This window comes from Onychomys torridus, chromosome 15 (assembly GCF_903995425.1).
Source record: "Onychomys torridus chromosome 15, mOncTor1.1, whole genome shotgun sequence".
Lineage (NCBI taxonomy): Eukaryota > Metazoa > Chordata > Mammalia > Rodentia > Cricetidae > Onychomys > Onychomys torridus.
Window position 1 is genome coordinate 27,958,875 of NC_050457.1, and position 19,420 is coordinate 27,978,294.

The 19,420-nt window shown below is 42.6% G+C and overlaps 1 protein-coding gene across 1 annotated transcript; it reads right to left on the reverse strand.

The window, feature by feature from the left end:
* Positions 1-1,067: 1,067 nt before the first annotated feature.
* LOC118596572 (survival motor neuron protein-like) lies at positions 1,068-11,943 on the reverse strand. Its single transcript, XM_036207485.1, is given in 11 exon segments — positions 1,068-1,380; positions 1,618-1,668; positions 3,339-3,396; positions 4,195-4,305; positions 5,497-5,577; positions 8,339-8,485; positions 8,696-8,818; positions 8,820-8,897; positions 9,703-9,822; positions 10,027-10,098; positions 11,823-11,943. Coding segments are annotated over 10 exon segments (879 nt in total). The 5' UTR covers positions 11,895-11,943; the 3' UTR covers positions 1,068-1,380; positions 1,618-1,651.
* Positions 11,944-19,420: the final 7,477 nt, after the last annotated feature.

Consider the following 19,420-nt stretch of genomic DNA (forward strand, 5'->3'; position numbering starts at 1 on the left):
GCCTCACCACAAGACTCTAATTAAGGTGCACATGGAACAGCAAGGCCATGACGGGGAGAGAATGGCAGGGGCTGTGGTGATATACTGCACCCTAATAAAATTTGCCTGAAGATCAGAGAACAGAACAAGCCACTAGATTAAACATAGAGGCCAGGCAGTGGTGGCACACGCCTTTAATCTTAGCACTCAGGAGGCAGAGATCCATCTGGATCTCTGTGAGTTCAAAGCCACCCTGGACTACATGAGATTGACTCAGTCTAGGAGAGAAACAGAGCCAGGCAGTGGTGGCACACACCTTTAATCCCAATATTTGGGAGTCACACGCCTTTAGTCCCAGCACTAAGAAGGAAGTGATGGCAGGGCAGAGAAAGGTATATAAGGTGTGAGGAGACAGGAGCTAGAGGCTTTTCAGGCTGAAGAGTCCTAGAGGTAAGACGTGGCAGTGGCTTGTTCCTTTGTCTCTCTGATCTTTCAGCATTTACCCCAATATCTGGCTCTGGGTTTTATATTATAGACCTTTTAGGATTTGAGCAACAAGGGGCAATTGGGTCAGGCAGTATACACGAGGAGGTAAGGGACATCAGGGGGAGAGAGGGAGACTAGAAAGACAGACAAGGGAGGGTGCAAAGAGAACAATACAGCTTCTCAAAGACAACAGAGTTAGGGTGTGGTGGTACCTGCCTGTGACATCAGCATTTGGGAAGCTGAGTCAAGAGGACTATAAATTGCAGGAAACCCAGGCTGCACAAGACTCTTTCAAAAAGGCAAAGAACAGGGCTGGTAAAGGCACCTGCCAACCAACAACTGGATTCAATCCCTAGAACCTACACAGTAGGAAGAAAAGACTTCACAAGCCATGGGAAACACACACACACAACCCAGAACACACCTTGATTCCTGGCTAGCCAGTGTAGCCCCTGTGACGAACTAGCTTTTGTTCCCCAACCTTAAATTATCAATTTGCCCCACCTTCAGAAATTACCCTTTACCCAGGTAATAAGTCTGAGTAGTTTTCTTCCTGTATCTTTAAACACTCAACTTCGCTGTATATATCCCAAAGGAGAATATTTCGAAAAAGGACTTTTATTTGTTGGTAAAGGCATTAATAAAAATCTTGACACACTAAGGAAGTTGCAATTCTACAAGTGTGCTCAGTCACAGTTTTGGCAGACTGACTCCATGTGCTCACAGTTCCACCATTCTGTTCCTCAAAGTGATCGTGCTCTAAACACACCCATGGTGAGTTAGGCCTGGAGCCAGAACGGGAAAACGCTGGTGATGATGACGCCACTCAGCCAAGAGTCCACAAGATGACAATGAGACTTCCGTTCATATCGACCAGGAACACTAACATGCCATCTCCTTGGCAGAGAGCTGCACCTGAATTCGAAAGAAAAAAGTCTAGGCAGTCATACAATATAAAGAAAAGAAGAAACTGTCTGTGTGTGTGTGTGTGTGTGTGTGTGTGTGTGTAAATGTATGAGTGTGGAGGTCAGAGACAACAAGCAGCAGTTGGCTCTCTCCTTCCACCCTGGGGACTGAACTCAGGCCATCAGGCCTTTTCCCATTCTGAAGCATCTTGTCAGCGCCTAAATCATATTTTTATAACAGACTTACTGCTTAATTTGCATGTGAGCGCTTTCCTTCTTTCTTATTTTGTCTGAAACCCTGTGAAGAGAGCAAATGAAAAGTTAAAAGAACACACTAGATAAAAGTGAATAAATGTTTCAAGCCAAGCATGATAGCAAGCATGGGGTGGGGTGGGTTGGGGGATGGGGTGGGTTGGGGGATGGGGTGGGGCGGGTTGGAGGATGGGGTGGGGCGGGTTGGGGGATGGGGTGGGGCGGGTTGGGGGATGGGGTGGGTACAGAGAGAAAGGAAGATCAGCAGCAGTCCAAGGCCATCTTCAGTTACACAGGGAGTCTAAAGCCAGCATGGGCTGCAGTAAACCCTGCCTCCTGCCGGGTGTAGTAACCCATGCCTTTAATCCCAGCAGAAGGCAGAGGCAGGGGGATCTCTGTGAGTTCAAAGCTAATCTGGTCTCGATTAAAAAACAAAACAAAAAGCCGTACCCCCAACTTAGTGATGCACACCCGACAAGCCCGGTGTTCAGGGGATGGGCAAGAGGATCTTGACTTCAAGGCAGCTGGGCCAGTGCAGGGCTAAACTACATAGTAAGACCCTGCCACCAAAACCATGAGACTGGGAACACAGCTGGGTGCTGCAGCATTTGCCTAACATGCACAAGGCTCTGGGTTTGCTCTCCAGCTCCACAAGAACAACCAAATAAATAGTCTGTTTCATGTGAGATACTGTACTAACTGAATTTAATAAAATGCCATCAGAAAATAAGTTTGTATTTTTAAAAAGTAGTTTATAGCATTCCAATATGCTTTAAGGGTGACTGAGCCAAGCTGGGCATGGTGGCACACACCTGTAACCCCAGTAATGAGAACGCCAAGGCAGGAGGACTGCTCAAGTTTGGAGGGCAGTCTGGGCTACGGTGATCAGAGAAACCTGGACTACAGAGTGGGACCCTGCACCAGTTTGGAGGGCAGTCTGGGCTACGGTGATCAGAGAAATCTGGGCTACAGAGTGGGACCCTGCTCCAGTTTGGAGGGCAGCCTGGGCTACAGTGATCAGAGAAACCTGGACTACAGAGTGGGACCCTGCACCCCCTGCAAAACAAACAAACAAACAAACAAACAAACAAACAAACCCCAAACAAGAGAAACAAAAAGTGGCGAATCACAAAGTAAAATACTAAGTTGGAGTTCACTTTCCCTTCCTGTCAGTGAAACTCCTGACCAATGACGTGACCTCACTCCCTCCCTCACTCCCTCCCTCACTAAAGCAGAGGGTGTAGCTCAGGGGGACAGCACTTGCCTCCCATGTGCAAGGCCCTACAATCTGTAACCCAGCCCCACATAAACAAAGGAACAAACTGAAGAAATCATTAAATTCCGGAACTCACTAAATAGAAAGTGCTAGAGTTTAAGAAAAAACTAAGTACTCAAACATTTCCCTGGTCAGACCAGCCCCAATGCCCTCCTTTCTCACTTAAATGCCGTCTATATTTATCTATATGTGCGTCTGAATTGACATCCAAACAGCCATGAGATGTCGCGACCTCCTCGACCAGCAAGGAAGACGCAACACTGAGCTCTTCTTTCTGCAGTTTATTGAGGGGGGGGGAGGCCCCCCTCAGCCCTAATAGCCTCTGGGTAGCCAACCCTAACCCGCCACGTGGGCATCGCGGACAGGTCCAGGTATACGGAAGCAAGCCAGATCCTAAAGCCAAGCCGAATATGGAATTGTTTACCACCAAGAGCGCTCACCACTGGGAAGGTGGAAGGCGGAAGCCAGCGCCATCTCTAGGGTGCGGCAGGCAGCTCTCTACAATGAGATGTAGCAGAAGTGGTTTGTTTCCCAGGAAGCCCACAGAGCTCATTTACATCCCTGCAATAACAACACTTACTCATTCTTGTTTTGTTTTGTTTTTGTTTTTTTTTTTTTCAAGACAGGGTTTCTCTGTGTTCTTTTGTGCCTGTCCTAGATCTCGCTCTGTAGACCAGGCTGGCCTTGAACTCACAGAGATTCGCTTTCCTCTGCCTCCCGAGTGCTGGGATTAAAGGCACACACCTCCGCCACCTGGCCACTTACTCATTCTTACTCTGCTCTGGTTTCTACAAAGAACGAAGAGGTGAGCACCGGCCTCCAAGCTCAGCCAACACTCTGACAGGAGCTAGAGTTACAGGTATGCACTGCCAGCACAGAAGTCTGAACTGAGCCATGTGCTGGTGCACATCTTTAACCCCAGCACTCGGGGGGCAGAGGCAGGTGGATCTCTGTGAGTTCAAGGCCAGCCTGGTCTGCAAAGAGAGTTCTAGGACAACCAGGGCTACACAAAGAAACCCTGTCTCAAAAGGAAAAAACCAAACCAAAACAACAAAAAACCCCACATACACAAAAAACCCGAAGTTTGAAATAAACTACAATCATCCTCAGGAGGGCGGATGAAAGAGGACTGTCCATCTTTAAACTCTAAGGTAGTCTGAAAACTACAAAACTACCTTAAACTTTTAGTCTCCACAAAACGAACCGCATTTTAGTCACCCAGGAACTGGCTCTAGGAACCAAAGTCTTACAACTGCAAAGATCACGCACATCAAGAGATCCCCAGGGAATCCTTACCATGTAATAGCCAGTGTGGTAGCCACTCATGTACCATGAGATCAACATACTTCCCAGGGCATCAGTGTCATCCAGACAATCTGGAGATATGGGAGGGGGTGGAGGGATTATCTAGAAATGAAAAATATAAGTAGGAAAATAATGAAATCCAGGGATTCATTTTACACAGACTAGTAGATATTAATTTAATGTTTTAATTTATTTTTTAATCTATTTAATTAAAAAAAATCTAGCACTGGAAGAAAGCCAACCATAATAAAGTCCAACAAATTTAACAAAGATCAGAAATAGTATTCACTTAATAAATAATATGGTTAGACTATTTTTGTTCCATTATGAAGCTATGCATGAAACAAAAGAGACTTAATTTTTCCACAAACCACACACACACACACACACACACACACACACACACACACACAGCATTTTCAAGGTCACTCTAAAGAACGATTTGAAGTAAGACATCTGCCCGAATCCCACCCAAATACAGTCTGCCCAAAAGCATCCTTTTAACTACTGTTAATATCTTAAAAAAAAAAAAAAAGGGCCAGTTGTTAAAGGTGATGCATGCCTTTAATTCTAGCACCGGGAGGCAGAAGCAGGCAGATCTCTGTGAGTTCAAGGCCAGTCTGGTCTACAGAGTAGGTTCCAGGACAACCAGGACTGTTACACAAAAAAACCATATCTCAAAAAAACCAGAGAAAAAAGCCAAAATCAAGTGGGGAAAATCTCCATTAGGATAAAACAAACAAACAAACAAACAAACAAACCAAAACCCAAGCACAGGGCAATGAGAAATTACAGGACCAGTAGCTAGCATCCAAGTAGTCCAGGAGGGCACACAATCTCTTCTGTATCACAAAGCACAGTCCTTTCTAACAGAAGCCACCACCCCAGATTGGATACCAACTACTGCAGGAAAGAAACCCACAACTGGGGGCTGGAGAGAAGGCTCAGCGGTTAAGAGCACTGGCTGCTCTTCCAGAGGACCCAGGTTCAATTCCCAGCACTCACATGACAGCTAACAACTGTCTGTAACTCCAGTTCCCTGGGATCTAATATCTTCACACCAATGCACATTAAATAAAGTTAAATTTTAAAAAAAGAAGAGAAAAGAAACCCACAACTGGGCATGGAGACGAGACCGGGACAGCACTGGCTCTGGGTAGCAGAAGAGCCTTCAGAACAAAATCTGAGGTAGAAATGTTTACCAGTTAGAATCTAACCGTAACGACTCCAATTTCCTATATTCTGCAAACTTCCAAACTGACTATAGAAGCTGTGCACTTCTTCTGTACTTACTGGTGGTCCTGAAGGGAACGGAGGCATCCAACATGGCAGGAAGGGGGGAGGGGGAGGTGGGCCATTGAATCTCAGGCCTGGCTATAAAGAATATTTCAAAGGAAATTAGTATTTTAAAGGAAAATTCCTTCCTTCAGTGAAAGGAAGAGTATTCAAGACCAAAGTAATAAAAACAGGACATGGAGAGATGGTACAGCAGTTAAAATCACCTGCATTCACACACACAAACCCACACACAGACATGCACACATACATACACATAATTAAAAAGAAAGAAACTCTTAACTAAATGGTAGCCTCTAGCTTTTTTCCATTTCTTTTCTCTAAACATTTAGTAAGTAAAGTCAGAGTAAAGATTTGTAACTGCCTAACAAATCGTAGACAGGTATTTATTAAGATAATTTAATCCTAAGATTATATAATCTTTTTGTAACTATCCTGTTAGTAGGTACACAAAATGGCTCAGCAGGTAAAAGGTACTCGCCACGCAGTCTGACAGCCTGAGTCTGACTCCCAGGCCACCTGGAGGAAGAGCACCAACTCCACAAGTTGTCCTCTAACCTCCGTATGTACCAGTTAACAGTAGTCACCTAAATAAATAAATAGAAGGGGGGAGGCTGGAGAGATAGCTCAGCAGTTACGATCACTGGCTGTTCTTCCAGAGGACCCAGGTTTATTTCCCAGCACCCACATGGCAGCTCACAACTGTCTGTAACTTCAATTTCAGGGGACCTGACACCCTCACACAGACATAATGCAGACAAAACACCAACGCACATCAAATTAATTAATTAATAAACTGAAAAAATAGTTCTGTAGGTCATATTACTTATAAAAGCTAATTTAAAGTACACTGTTAAAAAATACCCAAAAGACAAGGCATATATTAACCTCCAATTAGAAAATTACCATAAAAAAATCTTTTGGGTTTTTTTTTTTTTTTTTTTGAGCTGAAGATCGAACCCAGGGCCTTGCACTTGCGAGGCAAGCGCTCTACCACTGAGCTAAATCCCCAACCCTATTTTTTAAATTTTCTAGAACATAATTGATTTTGCTGTGTGTGAGTGCACGAGTGAGCACGTGGAACTTGACGACCTTTGCAAGTAGTTTCTCTCCTTCCACCCAGAGGCTCCAGGGAGTCGAGCTCAGGTTAGCAGCCTGCTCAGGTCAGCAGCCTGCGGCAGAGGCCGGCCCTCACTCAGCTGCCCTCTGGCCCCGTTTTCATTTTGGGCTCTAGTTTTGCCCTGTCTGTCTTTCTTTTCTTTAAATCTGCACCACTATGTAGCCCAGGCTGGCTCCAAACTCAGAATCCTCTCCTGCAGCCTCTGCAGTGCCGACAGCTGACAGGCAAGTCACTGTGCTCATCTCTCAGAATCTTCAGGCAAGTGCTGAGTCACAGGTGATTTCTAAAAACTATTCTCTGGGGGTAGAGACATGGGTCAGCTGGGAGAGGCATGCCACACAAGCATGGCGATCTGAGAGTGGGCCCTCAGCACCCACAGGGCAAAACCGGATAAGGCAGCACACATCTAGACCCAGCACTGGGGAGGTGGGGCAGGACCCCTGGGGCTCTGTGGCTGCCACTGTGCTGACTCAGCAAGCGCCAAGCTCACTGACGTGCTCTGTCCCGGAAAAAAGGTGAAGAGTGATTGAAAAAGATGCTCAGTGTAGAGTTCTGGCCACCACGTGCACAAGTAAACACACATAACATGCACACATACAAACACTTAAGAATACACACACATGAATTATCTAAATAGCATACTCTCTGAGGAAAAATACAGCTGCTTGGTACCAAGGAACTAGCTAGTAAAGGGTCTAGCCATAACCTAGGCTATAATAAATTCTTTTTAAAGTGGACTTCTACTACTTACAACCAAAACAGCCATAAAAACAGAGTTAACATTTTGACACTATAATATAATCTGGGACAAACCAGGTGTGGTGGCTGGCACATGCCTATAATCACACAGCGTTTAGCAGGTGGAGGGAGGCACACGGATCTGACATTTAAGGTCATCTTCAGCTGTGTGAGACCAGGTATCAAAACAATAACAACAACAACAACAAACAAAACAAAACCCCAGAAAACAAAACAAGAACAAACAACAACCAACACTGGGGGTTGCCCGAGATCATGCCCACATTACAGGACTCCTTTCCCACATATCTATTACAGGTGACTCCAAACAATAGCACATCAGGCAAGTACAGAGCAGTTTCTACCTTAGGAAAGTACACCAGGGCTGGTGAGATGCTCAGGAACAAAAGGGGCTTGCTGCCAAGGCTGATGAGCCCAGTTCTATCCGGGGACCCACATGGTGGAAGGTGAGAGCCTATACTTGCAAGCTGACTTCTGACTTCCACAGTAGCACGTGTGCAAATACACACACACACACACACACACACACACACACACACACACACCATAATGTGATAAAAAGGTTTTTAAAAAGGAAAGTGTACTAGTTTTTAGTCTACTGCCCCATGGCAATCTGGAGAGCTATTTACTCCCAACTCTTTACTTCACTCTTGCATTTCCTGTTTATGGATTCTGGCCTGGGAAAAGGAGTTTCATGGGAAAGCTATAAATTACTTAATGGGAGAGCAAGGGTCCCAATAGGAATTACTTCCTTCATAACTAATTTTCTTTTTTTGTTTGTTTGTTTTTCAAGACAGAGTGTCTCTGTGAAGCTTTGTGCCTTTCCTGGATCTTGGTCTGTAGACCAGGCTGGCCTCGAACTCACAAAGATCCGCCTGTCTCTGCCTCCCGAGTGCTGGGATTACAGGCGTGTGCCACCACCGCCTGGCTCATAACTAATTTTCTGAACAGAACAATTACCTTTCCTGGTCCCAATCCTAACCCTGGCATTGGAGGTAGTGGAGGGAGAAACGAGTTCCAAGGAGCAGCTTTGGACTTGCTGTGTGGTTTACTTCCGAGAGATCTGGAGGAGTTCTCACTGTCGTCTGTTGAAGCTTGACTTTCATTCTTTATAAAGAAAAACAAACATTTACACTATGAGCACTTGCCCAGCATTTGTATGGCCCTGGCCTTCTTTCTTAGCAAAAAGACAATGAGAAGAGAGTAGGAAGAATGAGAATGTTATATAATGCCTCAGTGGGTCAAGTGACAACTGGTTATAATGCCTTTTCCTTATTTAGTCTCTGCCTTCAGGAAGGGGCATATTCATCACCTTACCTCCTGAGTGCTCTGTTCTGCATGATTAGCTACTTCACAGGTTGGGGAAAGGAGATCAGACAGATTTTGCTCCTCTCTGTTTCCATATCCAGTATAAACCACAACACAGGTTTCCCTCTTAAAAATCAATGGAAGTGATGGTAGCTGGGTAAACATAGCCGTCTTCTGACCAAATGGCAGAACACTTGTCACCAACTTTCCACTACAAAAGAAATGAAAGACACAGACCTGCACACGTTACTTCTTTGGAAAAGAACAAACCATAATCCAGCTCTCCCACTGTAATTCCAACCCTCCCATCTACTTAATTACTGACACTTCTCTTAGTCCCCTGCATCTCCTTTTCCCAGACACACGAACGGCTGTAATGATGAACTGCTGTAATGTACTCTGCCGCCTAAACGTGCCATGAAGAACAAACAGACCGGAAGTGTGTGACACATGCAACACTGGCCAGAAAAAAGCAAGTGCCCATCAAAATCAACACCCTTCCCCTTTGGGTAAAAATGACCTGACTAGTGAGGCATCAAAATATTTACTTAAAAACAAACAAACAAAAATTCCAGCTCGTCTACAGGGCTTTGTTCTGGTTCAATGTGGGTTTGATGCTGGGTGTATACTAGGCAGGTGCTCTACACTGAACTATACTCCCACTTCAGACCCCCACTTTTAAATTAGCAGATCCAGTTACCCAAAACTTTTGTTTTCTCATAATAGTTTCTGGATTGTTGAATTGTGTGTGTGTGTGTGTGGGGGGGGGGCTAGAGTTACTGCTCAGCTGTACAACACACACTCAGAATGCAAGGAGCTCTGGGTTTAATACCCAGCACCACAGAAGGAAAACAAATATATATATATATGATTGTATGCATGTATATCATCTCTCCGTCTCTATCAACTTAAGAAAACACCACTGCTGACTCAGTTTACCTCTCTCATTCACTCTAAATAGCGTCAGCAACCCTTTCCCTCAGGCTGGGCAAGACCCTGTTTAATAAATAAATAACCTGTTTCAAGGGAGGCATGGTATTCTTCTTTTGGTTTTTATTTTTCTTAGCAGGTTTTCTTCTGGCTGTGCCTTTTGGCTTATCTGAAGTTTCACAAACATCACCATTCTTTAGAGCATGCTATGAAAACAGTAACAGAAATAAATGCACGTTATGGAGGAATACATAGTTAAAAAGTCACCATTCCTAACATGACCGTTACCACTATAAGATGATCTCAAGGTCCCATCATCTAAGAAAGCCTCAATATACTCAGGGGTTCCCCCCCAAAAAAAAATGTATGACATGAAGAAATAAAGAAAAGAGTGGTTAAACATTTCATACCTTAAAGGAAGCCACAGCTTTATCATAAGCTTTTATCAATGCTGTAGCATCCCAAATGTCAGAATCATCACTCTGAAGTGAAAAAAGAACACAAACAGTTTATGGGCAGAAAGCTGTAATTAAAACATATAACAGAAAGGATGGGGGTGGGGATTTTGTTCATGGCTCCAGTTCAATCCTTAGCACTACTTCTTGTAGTAATATATACCTATAATCCCAACACTCCAAAGGTTGAGGCAGGGGGATTGCCAAGGCAAGCTGAAGACTAGCCTGGACTACACAGTGGATTCCAAAGCAGCCTAGACAACACAAGACCCTGTCTCAAAAAAACCCAAAACCATGACCTGCTAATTATAAAGGCTCATATCTGTAATCTATAATCCCAGCACTTGGGAGGCGGATACAACAGGGTCACTAAGCGCTTCAGGCCGGTCAGTCTACACATTGAATTCCAGGCCAATATGGCTACAGAATGCAACCAATTCAAAAACAAAACAAGAGGGAAACAAACTTCACAACCAGGTGTGGTGGTACACCCCTTTAACTCCAGCACATGGTTGGCTGAGGTATGTCAATCTCTTTGATGCCAGCCTGGTCTACATGGAGAGTTCCAGGCCTGCCAGGGCTACATAGTGAGATGTGTCTGAAAACAGAATCAACAACAAAATAGAATCTTCAGTAAATAAGATTACCCCTGGGAGTACAGGTATGCACCACCACACTGGGCTTGAAGAAGATATCCAGGCGACAATAAGCACAGGAAACTGTGACTTAAGAAAAGACAAAGGAACGGCTGGGCTGTCCCCAAGAGAAGGAAAAGCAGCATTGCCAAATGTTGCCTTGAATCTCTTCTCCCGCCTTACACTCCAGGCAGAAAGCACACTTAGCATACTAAGAGGGAGCTCCTAATGTTCTAAACTTTCTTAGACCGAGTGTGTTCTGTGTCCCAGGCTAGCTTCAGCCTCACAATCCTGCCTCAGCCTCTCAAGTAGCTGGGATTGTCACAGGCACGGTCCACCAACCAGGCTCTCATTTTCCCTCATATTTAAAAGTGTTTATTTAGCTGGGCAGTGGGGGCGCACCCCTTTAATCCCAGCACTCGGCAGGCAGAGGAGGCTGATCTCAGTGAGTTCAAGGCCAGCCTGGTCTACAGAGTGAGTTCCCGGACAGCCAGGACTGTTTCACAGAGAAAAACCCTGTCTCGAAAAACCAAAATAAATAAATAAATAAAAATAAAAGTGTTTATTTTACTCTTACGGCGTCTCACTGTCGGTTAGGCCTCGAGTGCACTCCGTGATCTTGAATTCCTGAGCCTCCTGCCTCCAGCTCCCAAGCGCCCGTGACCGTAAGCGAGCACCAGGGAGCCTGGCTCTGACCTTCCGTCGTACACACTTGATAAACTTTCTCGTCTTCCTCACCTCAGTGCATTGCAGTAAGTGGCAACTTTTCAGCTATCAGTTACCCTTGACTCTCAAAGTTTCTCACCGACCACCATCTGGGAGACTTGGTCCTTCTAGTTCCAAAGCTCTCTCTAGAACGCGGTATTCAGTCTCACTGCTAACGTCTGGGTCTTGACCTACATTTGGAGCACTTCAAAGCCCCCTGCCCGGTTCCATTGCTTCCGCCGGCCTGTCCCTGCGCCCGCGCATCCCTCGCAGTCACACAGGACCAAAGCGTGGCCCCCACCACTGCGGCGGATGGGGTGGCGGCATGGGGCCCGAGCGCGCACCGCCCCGGCCTCGGCCGCCGCTCCGAGCTCGTGGCTGCTGTGGCCGGGCCGCGCCACCCCGCCTCACCTGGCCGGTGCCACGTCGGAACAGCACCGCGTCCTCCTGCTCCGAGCCTGCACCGCCGCTGCCCATCGCCATGGCAAGTGACCGCGGACGCGGCGGGGGCTCGCCCCGGGACGACTTCCGTCGCGAGGGCTTCTGGGAGCGGAAGAGCACGGTGGCCCGGAGGCAGGCAGGGCTCTTCCGCACGCTTTAGGCACATGGCTAATGCGCTGCCAGCTCACGCCTGTCCCGGCTCTCTCCTCCTCTTTCTCCCCGTCCCTTTCTCCTAGCTCTTTCTCTCTTTTCCCTCTCGTTTCCTCCCAACTTACTTTCTTCCCTCCGCGCCCCCATGTTTCTTCCGTGTTTCAAGTCAGGCTCCCACACTGGTAGTTCAGCCTCGCTGTATGGGGCCCATGCTGGCCTTTGCTCCCTCGGCTTCCCGAGTGTGGGGATTACAGGTTCTGTCAAATTCGTCTTCCTTTTTCAACAACAGTTTAGTATAAAATAGTGGTAATGGCAGGTAACCCGATAAAGCGGCACAGTAAGGGCGTCCTCTGCTTGTGGGTTCTTGGCTCGCAGCAGTCATTAGGTGATGGACGGGTACGGGCCTTCCACTGCAGTGTTAGGTGTCCATCTCATAGTGGTCCCAGGTGAGGGAGCCCGACCGTTTCCTTGGTCTGGCATGTCTGGTAAGTTCTTGGTCTGGTTTTCCTGATAGGATTTTGATACACCCATGTGCCCCCATGGTTTTGATTCATCCCAATGCTTACAGATTGACTCCTGTGTCTGTTCTCGGGAATAAGTCATTTATCAATCCATACTAGATGATTCCTGACAGATGGTGACTTTTCTCGGTGTACCCAGAGTCTGCAGTTATCTTTCCCCAAAATGCGGTCATAAGCTGTTGGGAGGGTGGAGTTTCCAGAGGCAAGCAGGTCTGAGTTTGGGGCCAGCCTGGTCTACATAGGAAGTTCTAGGTCAGTCAGAGGTTCACAGTGAGACCCCGTCTCAAAGTAAAATGGAGCCTCCCAGGGCAGGGCACAGCCTGGCAGATACCACTCCTTTTATACTAAATGGAGCAGCTTAGAGTAGGGCATAGCCAATGGGGCAGCCCAATGGGGACCAATGAGATTTCCGGGGTCTGTGTCAGAATAAAAAAAATTAGAACAGGGACCTACCAATAGTGATGGTAATTGACATCGTTTCTTAAGAAAGAATGTGCCCAGCTGTGAAAGTGGGTAAAATGTCTGGGAAGGGTACTGTAGTGTCTTGTCAGAATCTTCGGGAGAACTGTGGTTCCAGACATTTTTCTAAGGAGCTGAAAGATGATCAGTCTTCTGTAAATTCTATGGTAATGAGGGGAGTAGTCTCTGCCTAAGAAGGAATGTGCCCCCCATGGGATTAAAGACATTCTCTACTACCAACTGACTTTGGATTTTAAACTATTTCATTTTATAGTGATGAATGTAAGTTTTTTTATTTTTATTTTTAATTATGTGTATTTGTGAATGTGCATGTAAGTGAAAGAGAGGAGGTTTTGGCTCCCTTGTAATAGGAGTTAGGATCCTTATATCATAAGGACTTTAGTTTGAAACTATCATAGCCAAAAAGTAGGAATTTTACAAGACTAAAAATATGATGTTTAATAAGAGTAACATGATAATACTCCCAATGGTGCCACAAAGGGCCAGAGCCAGAAAATTGTTCTGAACAGTTTGTAGTCCAAAGCTGATCTTTGGGTGATGTTTGTCAGCTTAGTGGTATTATTATTGTTCACGTAGAATCGTTGTTGTGGGGCCCCATCATTTTTCTGGAGACTTCAAATTCGCTGTTAGGCCTGGTCATGATTCCCTGAAAAATACTGATAGAGACTCCAACACAAAAAAATGTATAGGCAGCTAAATGAAACCTTTTTTTCTAGAATTAGTTAGAACTCTATATGACCATTAATATCATAACCAAAGTTTAAAAAATATGTTAATCTTATAAATTTGATATAAAATTCATACCTTAAGAAAAGTTTAAAGAATCAAAATAGAACCAAAGAATTGAGATTAGTGGTAATTGAATAGTCCCTTAATTTTTTTCATTTTCTTCTGTCCCATATCAGAAGAATGCTCTTTCTCCTAACATAATACAGAGATTTTACATTTTCCTTTAACAGCATGCTTGGGTTTAGAGAAGGAAAGAGCCATTCTCCAACTCCAAAGCCAGCTTTAATTTTTAATTGAACTGGGACTACAAAAAGACCATTTGTGTTTAATGTCTTCAGAGAAGAGCAGAAACAAACACTTTGGAAAACTTATGAAATTTTATAGATGATATACCAATAGGCCAATTTACTCCTTTGCTTGGGACAGTTTACTCCTTTTTCTTCAGATGTCTCATTTTCCAGTGAGACATCTTCATTCTCCTGAAAGACAAAAACAAAAAACCCTTCCCAAAGCCTAACTTTGAGGAGGTTCCCTTTTGGCAAGTTATATTTGATTAAATGAAAAGCATTTGTTGGCTGGGCGGTGGTGGCACATGCCTTTAATCCCAGCACTTGGGAGGCAGAGGCAAGTGAGTTTGAGGCCAGCCTGGGCTGCAGAGTGAGTTCCAGGAAAGGCACAAAGCTATGCAGAGAAACCCTGTCTCAAAACAAAGAAAGAAATAAAGAAAAGAAGGAAGGAGGGAAGGAAGGAAGGAAGGAAGGAAGGAAGGAAGGAAGAAAGAAAGAAAGAAAGAAAGAAAGAAAGAAAGGAAGAAAGAAAAGCATTTGTTAGTGGTATAAGTTAGTTTAAATTGGATGGTCATGCTGGTTGATGAACTAACACCTCTTCTAATTAAGAGGTCTCTCTTGTTCAAATCAAACTTTTATCAGTTTTGATGGTATCCACAGCTTATCTTCTCCTGTAGAAACAAAAGCAAAACCTTGTCCCCAATGTAACACATGTCCTGGTTTCCATTCTGAGGTCAGCACATCCTAAAAGTATATGGCTTATTTAATTCTGTAGTTTTTTTTTTTTTTCTGTTATCCAGTGTCTCTCTGCAACTGTTGTTCCTTTCTCATTAGCATTGAGAAAATTCAAAGTTAATAAAGCATTATGTAATCTGTTTCTGGGGTTTTTTGTTACTTCTTTCTGTTTATTTGGCATATCCTTTAGAGTTCTGTTTGATCTTTCTATAACTGTTTGGCTTATAGGATTATGTAGTATACCTGTAATATGCTTTATATTGTAGTAAGCAAAAAAAAAACATGTTTAATTTTACCAGAGACATGTTGGAGCATTGTCAGTTTTAATTTGTGCAGGTATACCCATGATGGCCATAACTTCTAGCAAATGTGTAATTACAGAATCAGCTTTTTTCAGAACCCAAAGCCATTGCCCATTGAAATCCTGAGTAAGTATTAATTGTGTGGTATACATATTTCAATTTTCAAAATTCTGCAAAGTGAAACACATCCATCTGCCAGATTTTATTCCTCTGAGTACCCTTTGGGTTACATTCTGCTGGGAGCAGTCTGATTGTAAAAAGAACAAGTAGGGCATTTCCTTACAATCTCTTTGGTTTCTTGCCAGGTTATGGAAAAATCTTTTTTAAAACTATTTACTATTGACATGGTGTTTTTTATGAAATTCTTAGGCCTCCAGCACATTTCCTATCAATAATTTATCAATTTCATCATTACCTTGTGCTAGAGGGCCTGGCAGACAAATATGGGATTGGATGTGAGTTATATATAAGGGATGCTTCCTATTCTTGATTATATCTTGTAACTGAATAGTGAAGTTAATTATGACTCATCAGGGATAAATTCTGCATTCTCAATATATAATACCACTCTTTCATCATACTGAGAGTCAGTAACTATGTTGAGAGGTTCAGAAATATCCATTAATACAAACAGAATAGCATACAGTTCTGATTTTTGAACCAAATTATAAGGACTTTGAACCACTTTACTTAAATTTTCTGGTTTGTAACCTACCTTTCCTTTTCTGTTTGCATCTGTAAAAAATGTTTGAGCTCCAGATATGGGTGTTTCCCATACAATGCGAGTCAAAAATCCAATCAACTCTCTTTATAAGTTCTCTTCTATTGCTTCTGGGATATTTGCTATTAATTGCTCCCAAAAAAATTGCTGAAAGCTCTTTACCAAGGTTCTTTCTGCCCATAATTTGTCAATGTCCTCCTTAGTTAAAGGTATGTCAGTTTTTGCTGAGTCTATTCCTGCTAATTGACGAAGTCTCAATTTTCTTTTAAAATCAAATCAGAGATCTTTTCCACATAGGTTTTTAATTTTTTACTCTGTTTATTTGGTAAAAATATCGATTCCAATATAATATCTTCCCTTTGCATTAAAATTCCTGTATGAGGATGCTTAGAGGATGAAATAACCAAAATGCAATCAAGCTTTGGATCTACACGATCCACATGTCCTTCCTGTACCTTCTTTTCTACCAAGGCCGATTCTCTCTCAGCTTCAGCTGATAATTTTCTTGCATTATTTAAGGCCTTGTCACCTTCTAAGGTTTTGAACAAATTATTCAGTTCATCGTTTTTTACCCCAACAACAGTTTGTAGATGGGAAATATATATGAATAATCTTTGAAAGTCATTAAGAGTCTGTAATCGATCTCTCCTAATTTGCACCTTTTGGGGTCTAATTTTTTGTAGACCTATTTTATATCCTAAATAATTAACAGAATCTCCTCTTTGTATCTTTTCAGGAGCAATTTGGATCCCCAACAAGGCAAAATTTTCTTTACTTCTTCAAACATTCTTTCTAAAGTATCTGCATTTGAATCAGCTAGTAAAATATCATCCATGTAATGATAAGTTATAGATTTAGGAAAATTTTTTACACATCACTTCCAATGGCTGTTGTACAAAATATTAGCACAGGGTTGGGCTATTTAGCATTCCCTGTGGGAAGACCCTCTATTAATATCTCTTCACCCACTGAGAATTATTATAAGTAAGCATGGTGAAGGCAAATTTTTCTCTGTCTTTTTCTTGTAAGGGTATTGAAAAGGAAAGGTCTTTTAAATCGATAACTATTAGAGGCCATCATTTAGGTAACAGAGTAGGCAAAGGAATTCCAGATTGTAAAGAGCCCATTGGCTAAATTACTTTGTTAATTGCTCTTAGGTCTGTTACCATTCTCCATTTACCAGATTTCTTTTTAATAACAAATACAGGAGAATTCCAAGGGCTGGTTGATTCTTCAATATGCTGAGCATTTAACTGCGCTTGTACAAGCTCTTCTAAAGCCTGCAGTTTCTCTGTTGTTAAAGGCCATTACTGAACCCATTCAGGCTCGTCTGTTAACCATTTTAAAGGTAGAGCTGTTGGTGTCTTTGAAAGATCATCAGTTGTTGTGCCCTGTTCTTGTACAATTTGGATGCCTGGTGAATGCTCTTTATAATAATACCTCCTAGTATTTCTCCTAGAAACATGTGTTAGTTTATGGTTTGTTTCTCAGTTTGGAGGAATGTTAATCTGGGTATTCCACTGTTGTAATAGATCACAGCCCCATAAGTTCATAGCTATATTAGCCATGGCTAATATTATTATATATGGCTTTAATTTTCCTCTCTGTCCTTCTGGTCCTATACATTTGAGCCATCTTGCATTCTGTTTCACTTGAGATAATGTTCCAATCCCTAACAGCTCCTGAAAAGGCCAATTTGGATGCCAAAATTCTGGTGCAATTATTGTCACATCCACACCTGTGTCTATTAAACTTTCCAAGAAATGTCATTTAAAAAATTGTTCTGAACAGTTTGTAGTCCAAAGCTGATCTTTGGGTGATGTTTGTCAGCTTAGTGGTATTATTATTGTTCACGTAGAATCGTTGTTGTGGGGCCCCATCATTTTTCTGGAGACTTCAAATTCGCTGTTAGGCCTGGCATGATTCCCTGAAAAATACTTGATAGAGACTCCAACACAAAAAAATGTATAGGCAGCTAAATGAAACCTTTTTTCTAGAATTAGTTAGAACTCTATATGACCATTAATATCATAACCAAGTTTAAAAAATATGTTAATCTTATAAATTTGATATAAAATTCATACCTTAAGAAAAGTTTTAAAGAATCAAAATAGAACCAAAGAATTGAGATTAGTGGTAATTGAATAGTCCCTTAATTTTTTTTTCATTTTCTTCTGTCCCATATCAGAAGAATGCTCTTTCTCCTAACATAATACAGAGATTTTACATTTTCCTTAACAGCATGCTTGGGTTTAGAGAAGGAAAGAGCCATTCTCCAACTCCAAAGCCAGCTTTAATTTTTAATTGAACTGGGGACTACAAAAAGACCATTTGTGTTTAATGTCTTCAGAGAAGAGCAGAAACAAACACTTTGGAAAACTTATGAAATTTTATAGATGAATACCAATAGGCCAATTTACTCCTTTGCTTGGGACAGTTTACTCCTTTTTCTTCAGATGTCTCATTTTTCCAGTGAGACATCTTCATTCTCCTGAAAGACAAAAACAAAAAAACCCTTCCCAAAGCCTAACTTTGAGGAGGTTCCCTTTTGGCAAGTTATATTTGATTAAATGAAAAGCATTTGTTGGCTGGGCGGTGGTGGCACATGCCTTTAATCCCAGCACTTGGGAGGCAGAGGCAAGTGAGTTTGAGGCCAGCCTGGGCTGCAGAGTGAGTTCCAGGAAAGGCACAAAGCTATGCAGAGAAACCCTGTCTCAAAACAAAGAAAGAAATAAAGAAAAGAAGGAAGGAGGGAAGGAAGGAAGGAAGGAAGGAAGAAAGAAAGAAAGAAAGAAAGAAAGAAAGAAAGAAAGAAAGAAAGAAAGAAAAAGAAAGAAAGGAAGAAAGAAAAGCATTTGTTAGTGGTATAAGTTAGTTTAAATTGGATGGTCATGCTGGTTGATGAACTAACACCTCTTCTAATTAAGAGGTCTCTCTTGTTCAAATCAAACTTTTATCAGTTTTGATGGTATCCACAGCTTATCATCTTCTGTAGAAACAAAAGCAAAACCTTGTCCCCAATGTAACACATGTCCTGGTTTCCATTCTGAGGTCAGCACATCCTAAAAGTATATGGCTTATTTAATTCTGTAGTTTTTTTTTTTTTTTCTGGTATCCAGTGTCTCTCTGCAACTGTTGTTCCTTTCTCATTAGCATTGAGAAAATTCAAAGTTAATAAAGCATTATGTAATCTGTTTCTGGGGTTTTTTGTTACTTCTTTCTGTTTATTTGGCATATCCTTTAGAGTTCTGTTTCTATAACTGTTTGGCTTATGGGATTATGTAGTATACCTGTAATATGCTTTATATTGTAGTAAGCAAAAAAAAAAAAAATGTTTAATTTTACCAGAGACATGTTGGAGCATTGTCAGTTTTAATTTGTGCAGGTATACCCATGATGGCCATAACTTCTAGCAAATGTGTGATTACAGAATCAGCTTTTTTCAGAACCCAAAGCCATTGCCCATTGAAATCCTGAGTAAGTATTAATTGTGTGGTATACATATTTCAATTTTCAAAATTCTGCAAAGTGAAACACATCCATCTGCCAGATTTTATTCCTCTGAGTACCCTTTGGGTTACATTCTGCTGGGAGCAGTCTGATTATAAAAAGAACAAGTAGGGCATTTCCTTACAATCTCTTT